The 8,945-nt window shown below is 35.2% G+C and overlaps 1 protein-coding gene across 1 annotated transcript; it reads left to right on the forward strand.

Moving 5' to 3' along the window:
* The first annotated feature begins 3,933 nt into the window (after nt 1–3,933).
* On the forward strand, nt 3,934–6,657 carry LOC112737499 (uncharacterized). The gene is made up of 3 exons (XM_025787426.3): nt 3,934–5,551; nt 5,666–5,858; nt 5,939–6,657. The coding sequence occupies exons 1-3, from the start codon at nt 5,123–5,125 to the stop codon at nt 6,427–6,429; spliced, it is 1,113 nt and encodes a 370-aa protein (XP_025643211.1). The 5' UTR covers nt 3,934–5,122; the 3' UTR covers nt 6,430–6,657.
* Nucleotides 6,658–8,945: the final 2,288 nt, after the last annotated feature.

An 8,945-nucleotide genomic window follows, 5' to 3' on the forward strand; every position in this document is an offset into this window, starting at 1 on the left:
GAACATGTTTCTTTAATTGATGGCATCACACCCACTCACAAAGCCCTAGGATATGAACGTGCTCAGTTGCATCGTATTATCAACCACATTTTAATTCCTCAAAGTGGTTCATATCAAAGGGTTTCTTACACGGACACACTTGTTTTGTATGCCCTAATCACTAAAATAGAAATCTCTTTTGTCTATTTGATGGCTAGATACATGTTTGATTCTGTTAGAAGTGTGAAGGATAAAGCACTACCTTATGGCATGTTTTTGACTTGCATATTTGAGACTTTTGGTGTTGACTTGTCAAATGAGGCTTATGAAAATAAACATTCATACCTAAAAGGGGGTGGTTCAGTGAAACAGCAAAAAGGGCCAACTAGATCTGAGAGTGTGGTCTTAGATGATGATGATGAAGAGAACATACCAGATGACTCTCCTCCTCCTTCCACTGAGGGTACTTCCATTTCCACTGGGAAGAAATCAGCTCTGCTGAATGTAGTCAAAGATGTTGCTCAAGAGTTTGTCTCCCAGTCAAATCATTTGATTGCCATGAGTAAGGAACAAAGAAAGCTAGCTAGCAAGCATGAGAACTTCTTGAAGAAATCAAGAGATAGGGTGGCTGTGCTTATGAAATTCATTGATAACATGAATGAGGATGAAGATCAGGCCACTGAAGATGAAGAGGAAGCTGGATCAGAAGGGGATAATTCTGATGCCTAGAATTTGTCTCATGAAAACTGCTGCTGCTGCTCTCTTTTTGTCTCATGTTTTTTGTTCCTTTCGTTACTTTTGCACTATTTTATTTTGGATGACTGTAATAACTCTAATTACTGTTGCACTTTTGTTGGTTTAACTAGAACTTTGGACTGTGATCTAACCTTTTCTTGCAGGGGTTGTATTGATGTTTTTGTTGATCTTGCATGTTATCCGCCCTTGATGACAAAAGGGGGAGTAATAGCCATTAAAAGTTGAATGATGCTACTGATTTTTCTGATTAGTCAGTTGATTGATGCTGATAATTTATTGATGCTGCTAATTCTGTTCTGAACTTTGTTTCGGATTAGAACTGAACTTTGTCTTTGCAAATTGTTTTTGATTCACAATATGCTTTGGCTGTTGTCATGATAAGAAATACTGGGCTGAATATGTGTTGCTAGTTATAATAGAATCCCTTAGTCAAGTTACATATTGAATAGCTCCTTTTAAGCTTAATACAAACAGGAACAAAAAGGAAAAAGCATAGATTCAGGGGGAGCTACTGTTGAAAAGGAAAGGAGGAGCAACACATTAGCAAGCAACATCATTCAAAGGGAGTCTCTAAAACCTTACTCAAACTCATTTCCTTTTGATTGTTGCTTAAATCATGTTTGTCATCAAGGGGGAGATTGTTGAGTTAAGAAATTAACTAAATTAATTAGTGATGACAAACATTATTTTTGGGCAAAATAAATAATTAGTGTTGATCAAACTTTAATGGCATATTACTAATTATTTATTTCATGTTGCAGGCCAAATTCATCCAAGCAGCCCAAAATGGTATAAAGACAATATAGCAAGGCTGATGGGTAAAGCCCAAACAAAAGCAAAAGTTAGAAGCCAAAGAAATCAGATGGGCCAAACGGGTTACATGAACCAAACCGATCCAAGCCCTATTTGATTTTCAATTCCCACCATATTGCTCCAACCAAAGCAACGTTCTCCTCTCTAATCAAGTCACATCAAGACTTCAGAAAAGTAAGAAAGAGAAAGAGAAGAAAAGCTTCCTCCATAAGCCAGTAACCAAAGAAGCAAGAAAGAGAAAATCTAAGCCTGAAGCACAGAAGCTAAAGCAGAAAATCTAATACAAATCAAGCTTAAGAAAGGTAATCCATCTCATCTTGCATGCATCAGATCTTCATCCTTTCTTCCCTACTCTCTGTTCTATCTGAAAATACCATTCAAAGAAAAAGTTGATCTATGTTCTTCACTGCTACAAATCCACGGTCACAAGAGATTCTTGGGGACCAAGTTGCATATCTATGGTTCAGATTTGGTTGACAATTTCGGTTACTCCTTCATGGCTTTCGGTCAAGTTGGAAAAGTCAGAAGGAAAGGTTCTACTTTGATGATTAAGAAGAAAAAGTGAGCTTGTGGGTTGGTGAAGCTCAAGGATCAAGGTGTTGACCTTGGAAGCAGAATCGAGCAACATGCAGGGAGATAAAAGAAGCTTGCTGCTCATTCGGAAGAACCAAGGAGAGAAAACCGGAGTTTGAAAGTTTTGTTCTGAGAGAGCTCTTTGAAGAAGTTCAACTAACTGGACAGTGTAACCTAATCAAAGGTGCATTCCGCCAGTATGAAGAACTGAATCAGAGGCTTGCTAATCTGGTTTTTCACATAGCACAGAGGTTGTTGATAAAGTCAATCTCCTTCATGTTTTACTGCTTGTAATGTATTTTTCTAAGCTTATCTTTCTGTAATTTCTTGAGAGAAAAGGCATCGTGAGAAAGCTTGAGAAAAAGCCAAGAATTGAAAAAGGCTGAGAGATACACTTTAGAGAAAAGCCTAGAGTTATTTTCAGATTTCTTTAGGTTAGCTAAGTGTCTTGTATCTTGTACCTGTTTGGTATCCCTTTCTTAGTTGGGTTAGCACTAAGAGTGAATAGTTGAGTGTTAGCATAGCCAATGTCAAGTTAGGTTAGAACTTGAGTGTGAAATTGGTGTATGTAATACTGTTAACTATAGTGAAATTATTCCATAGTTGTGGAGGAGACTGGATGTAGGTTGCATAGCACAAAGCAACCGAACCAGGATATATGCTGGTGTTAGCTTTTTCTTCTCTGTCATGTTCTGTTTTCTGATATTCATGAGACAAAAATAATTTGTCTCATAAATTTCCGCTGCTGAGTTCAAACAGAATCAGATTTGTAATTTTGCTTTAAAAAAGGGTGAAAACAGCAAACCAAAGGAAGGCATAGATTCAACCCCCCTTCTCTAAGCCTACCACAACCTTCAATATTACACCTTTTAATTTTTACAGCACAATTAATTTTTTAAAAAATTTCAGTTTAAATATTTTAAAAATATTTTTATTTTTTAAAAAATTATAAATACAAACATATAATTTTTTTATTTATCAAATACAAAATAAAACAAATATCTCTTTGCCAAACCCAATCTCAAAACAGCTCCACATTCCCTGCTAAAGTTCAGTGCACCATAACCTACTTTTTCTTGCTTCTTTTATTTATTTATTTTCTTTTTATAATACCCACAGTTCTTTTCCCAAAGAATCCTCTAAAATTTTAAACAAATTATATATATAAATTATTATATTGTATATTATATATTTATATATCAAATATTATATAAATATAAAATAAAATTAATGGATAATTTTTTATAAATATTTTTTATATAATTTATAATAAAATATTTTTCTCTAATTTAAAAATTTAAACGTAAAATCTCCTAGTTAAGTTATAAGTAATTTCTCATTTCAATTGATTTTATTTTTATTCACATATAATAAATAAATGAGTAAATTAAAAAACACATATGGGAATAAAAAGAATTTAGGGTACAAGTTTTTATTTTAAAAATATTTATTTGTTATATATAATTTATTTAAATTTTTGTTAAATTCAAAAATTAAATCCAGACATTTCATTTTAATATAATATATTTATTACCTTAGCTAAAATCAAATTTATCTTTATTATTTATATTTAATTTATAAAAAATTAATTAATTAATACATTAAAACCTATTAGTATACTAATTATAAATAATTACATTTCAATTTAAGTTATTTATAATGTAACATTTTATTTCATTTCATCACAGTATAATTACGACCCTTACTAAGAGGTTGCTTTTTCAAGTCAAGTCCACATATCTTACCGAACTTTTCCACAATACGAATTTTATTTTCTTTTTAACTAAAAATAGATTCATAAACACGAAAATTGACATTAGACCAACTCCTAAAGAAAAGTGTTTAGTAAAAAGGGCCATTTTAGTAAATCTAGTAAACGGTCTCTAACCACCGTCTTCACTTTCGGAGTTCAGTTCTACTTCACACTCATTTGCCATTAAACTATACAGTGCATGACGCCTGCACAGCCATTTGGCTACACAGTAAAGATGGACACAAGGGTATTATCGTCAATATACAGTCACGCGCTTCAACACCCTCACCCACACACCACACAAACCCAGAAAGGGTTTTTCAACTTTCCATATCTTGCCCATGCCACCATCGTGACCCTGTTCCGTATAAGCGTCCGCATCAAATCACGAGAGAAGAAGGCCTTCGCAAAAATTGGAAAAAGAAACGAGGGTAATTTAGGTAATTCATCTCCCCAACGGCATTAACGTGGCACCTTGAGCCTATATCACGAAACAAAATCCAGTTCAACCCTTGACACGTAACGCGCTTCAAAGAGACAGTTCCCGAGACTCGCCACAATGAACTGACACATGGAGGTTTTGCCACGTCACCACGCTCTCTTCTTCTTTAGCCCTTAAATACTCCAGGGTTTCTTCTTAACCTTCTTCGTTATCCTCTTTGCTACCTTCTGCACCAAAGCCATCGTCATTTTACGAAATTGAAAAACGGAAAGCCTCTTCGCCGGCGGGAAATTCGCCGGAAAATTCAACCGGCGCCGGTAAACATGGATGTTTCGGCCATTAAGAACGATCTCGGGGTCCGATTGACGTTGCTATGCCGTCGCTTATTTGTGAATTCAGATCGTACCTGGTGGTAGAAACTAAAAACCCTAACGAGAACCTACTTAATCACATAGCTGAGTTTTTTTTTTTTTTCATATGATGACTGTGTAACAATAACAAATATTATTCGTAGGAGAAAGAGAAACGAGAATAGAAAATTACGAGACTCGCGATAGTTTTAGCCAGTCTCAAGTTTTGGCAGAATTTTACTGGTTTTACATTTTTCACTTTTTTTTTTTTGTGTGTAATTTCTTTCTCGGTCGATGGTTGTTTCGGTTCCTTCGTCCTCTAATTTTGAAATCGAAGGCGAAGAATCGAGAGAAGTGGTTTTGCCGAGGCTCAGAAGCGTAATTGGCTGACACAGTTTCTTTCTGTGCTCTGAATTCAAATTCAAAATAAAGCTGCGGTCAATTCTTTTGTTTTCGATGAAAATTCAGCCGGTCAATTCTCCGGTACCGGTGGAGGGAGACACTAGTATTGACTTTGTTGCGAAGCCGATAGTTAAGTCGAGGTTCAAGCGCCTCTTCGAGAGGAATTTCGCTGGCGTTCTTAGAAATTCAGCCGCTGAGAAGATCGGCGGTGGAAGATGTGGCGGTGGCGGTGGTGGTGAGGAAGTGCAATCGTCCGGTAAGGACGGTTTCAACGGCTCCAACGATTTTGAACCGAGCTCGGCGTGTCTGGCGAAAATGGTGCAGAGTTTCATCGAAGGTAATAATCTCGAGAAGCACTCCTCCGCTTCCGGTAGGTGCGGGCGTAACCGCTCTAACTGCTTCAACCGCATCTGCGACGATAGCTCCGACGACGAATCAGATGACTCCAACTGTTCTCCAGGCGAAGTCTCCGAAATCCTCAAGGTAAATAAAAAAAACAATTCCATTTGAAAAATTGAAACCATGTTAGACTTGTTTAAAAATAGAAAAAGGAAACAAATTTTATTTATTTATTTTGGTTTATCTGGCTTCGGATAGGGTTTGTCCACTTCGGCGAGCGTTAGCGAGAGAAACCTGCTCGCTGAAACGGCGAAGATCGTGGAGAAGAACAAGATCTGCAAAAGCAAAGACGGTTCGTGCAGAAAAATCGTCACTGAAGATTTGATCAATCTCGGATACGATGCCTCCATTTGCAAATCTCGCTGGGAGAAATTATCATCTTATCCCGCTGGTAATTAATTTTACTGATTTGTTTCGCATCGAAGTTAAATTCAGATGAGAAAATGTTTCTGATTTTACTAAATTTTACAGGGGAGTACGAATATATAGATGTGATGATTGGGAAAGAGCGGTTGATAGTTGACGTTGATTTTAGGTCGGAATTCGAGATCGCTCGATCAACAAAAGCTTACAAGGCGATTCTCCAGAACCTTCCGTACATATTCGTCGGAAAGTGCGAGCGGCTTCAGAGGATCGTGGCGGTGGTTTCGGAGGCGGCGAAGCAGAGTCTGAAGAAGAAGGGGATGCACGTTCCACCGTGGCGGAGGGTAGAATACGTGAGAGCCAAGTGGCTCTCCCCTTACACTCGAATCACTGGTTCCGTTTCCAAAGAAGAGGGAAATTCTGCTGTGGATTCTGGTGCTGAGGGTGAAGAAAAGGAGGAGGAGGAGGAGGAGGAGGAGAAGGAGGAGGAGGTTGTTGAGATTCAGTTGAAGCCGCCACCGGTGGAGATGAAGACCAAGGGTTCAACCTCACTTTCTGGTTTAGCAGCGGTTTTTCATGATGATGATGATAAAACATGATGAAAATTTTGACATTTTTTTGGGTGTTCAATTTGTTAATTTGAGGATTTAAGAACTACTTATAAATATGTAATTGTAAGTTGTAACAGCTCTCTGTGACTCTCCTATCCCCTGATTTTTTAGTACGGGATGGATCTTACCAAGTGATATGAATATATAACAAATAAGTTGAGGTATTGTAGTTTGAACATATGATGGATTATATCAAATAAATAAGTTGATACTAAATTTAGTCTTTGCTTCGTTTCGATTTTGATTAGTAATGTGATATCTCTGGTTCTAGTTATGGGTCATTTACTATTTTTTAATTCATGTTTGCATTCGAGCTTTGGTGCTTGCTCTTCTCTTCAAGAAGAAATGATTGTGGATGTGAAGAAATCTTATGGTGCATTATTTTGGTCATGGATTAGGTGGGGATAGAGGAGAAAATAATTGGTCAATTATATGATTCATAATTTTACCTGTATCATATGGCTTGAATGCATTATTTGGATAACGGAACTGCATCAAAATCGCTTGGATCATTCAATTATTCGTTTGCAATTATAATCATTCAACTGTCTCTCCCAAAATATAAAATTATTACGCATTAATATATAACGGAGGAAATAATTACTCATTTGATTTATTCTTTTGTTTCTTACTTTCTTTTGTCATAAGGTTCTTGTAATGCTCCATCAAATACGAGTTAAGTTCTATTTTAGTCTTTTAGATTGGCAAATTCATACAGATTTAATCACTAGAGTTCAACTTAATTAGTACGTGACTTAAATTTTGCCACGATAAACATATTAAAACGACATCATATGTGTTTTGACATTAAAAAAAATGTTAAACATTATTGTTTAATATCTTTTTTAATATCAAAATATATACGATATTGTTTTAATATGTTCAGCAGAATAAAAGACTTGAGCCACGTTATTAATGACATTAAATTTTGATAACGAAAATACACAAAAAATATATTAATGCATTTTTTTAATTTAAAAGACTCAATTATAGTAAATAAAAAATAAAAAATTAAATCAGTACAATTCCTTAACTCAGAAACTAAAGTAAAGCCTAACTTATCAAATACTTAACAACTCTAATCATTTGTAAAATAAACTTTCTTCAAAAATAAAGAAAATACTATTTCAACAAATAAAATTAGTTTAACTGCTAACAATTAAAATTTGAAACTAAATTATTTAAATTATTTTCTTTTTAGGTTTTGTTAGTATTTATCAATTAAAAAAATTGAATAATTCATTCCTTAGTTATTAATTGTCAAGTTATTTTTAGTTGTTAAAATAATATTTTTTCAATATATATATATATATATAATATATATATATATATAAAAGTATGTAAATAATATTTTATATTTTTATATTTATTAAAATCACTCTTTAATCTTTTAATATTTAATTTGATTTAATTTTATTTTCAGCATTTTAAATAAATTTTAATTTTATTATCGTAAATTTTTTTGAGTTAATAGTGAGTCAATTTTTTTTTTTCAAAAAAGAGGAAGAAGGAGGTGTGTCACGGCCTTGGACACACTCCAACGCTACCATGCCGGCACTCGAACTTACTCAACCTCTTGAGCTAAGACCAAGTCAGTCTAACCCTCAATACTTAGCAAGAAAGCTAAGAATACAAGAGAACACAAGAAAAAGGAAGCTTTGGTAGAAGAACACTTTATTACTCAAGTGTTTATTACAAATGATTCACACATACACAAACTCTAACTCTCACTCCTATTTATAGCCATCCACCTCCTTAATTGATGGTTAGGATTAAATCTAATCAACGGTATAAATTAATCATCCAGAACCTTCTTTACAAATATCTGTCCTACCACAACTTTCTAAATGTTTCTAGATTATTCCATACCACTCTTTATACTTCTATATACATTTACACTCTTCTAGAATACTCTATGACCTTCCAGAGTCTTATAGAACCTTCTAGGGTATTCCGGGACCTTCTAGGACATTCTAGAACGTTCTGAAACCATCAAGAATATTCTCAAACACTCTAAAAAATTATACAAACACTGTTAAATTTAACCTTCTAAAATTTACCGTGACGTTCTCCCCCACCTAATGCGCAGACGTCCTCGTCGCGTTCTGTTCATGATAGCGTCGTAGGTGTTCTTGGAATTGCCACAGATCTTCACGAGTTTTTCAGCTAGCTTCGGTTATCGGGAGTCCTTTCCACTTGATCAAATATTGGATACTTGGTGGTACCCCTCTTCGTCGCACAATGTGATTAGCTAAGATATCTTCGATTTCTTTATCCAAGGATCTAATCACCACGGGCGGAGCATGACTCGAGTCACCTCTACTCGGTTCGTCTTGATCTCCATGATATGGTTTAAGCATACTCACATGGAAGACCGGGTGGATCTTCATAGAGGATGGGAGTTGTACTTTGTAAGCAACCTCCCCAACACATCCAATAATCTCAAATGGCCCTTTGTATTTGCGGATTAAACCCTTATGAACTTTGCGAAAGGCTTTGAATTA

The sequence above is a fragment of the Arachis hypogaea genome, chromosome 2 (assembly GCF_003086295.3).
Source record: "Arachis hypogaea cultivar Tifrunner chromosome 2, arahy.Tifrunner.gnm2.J5K5, whole genome shotgun sequence".
In the NCBI taxonomy this organism is placed as follows: domain Eukaryota; kingdom Viridiplantae; phylum Streptophyta; class Magnoliopsida; order Fabales; family Fabaceae; genus Arachis; species Arachis hypogaea.

Coding starts and splice junctions, on each gene's coding strand:
- LOC112737499 (XM_025787426.3), top strand. CDS start 5,123: ATGAAAATTCAGCCGGTCAATTCTCCGGTACCGGTGGAGGGAGACACT. Junction 5,552..5,665: donor AAGTCTCCGAAATCCTCAAG/GTAAATAAAAAA, acceptor GGCTTCGGATAG/GGTTTGTCCACTTCGGCGAG. Junction 5,859..5,938: donor ATTATCATCTTATCCCGCTG/GTAATTAATTTT, acceptor TAAATTTTACAG/GGGAGTACGAATATATAGAT.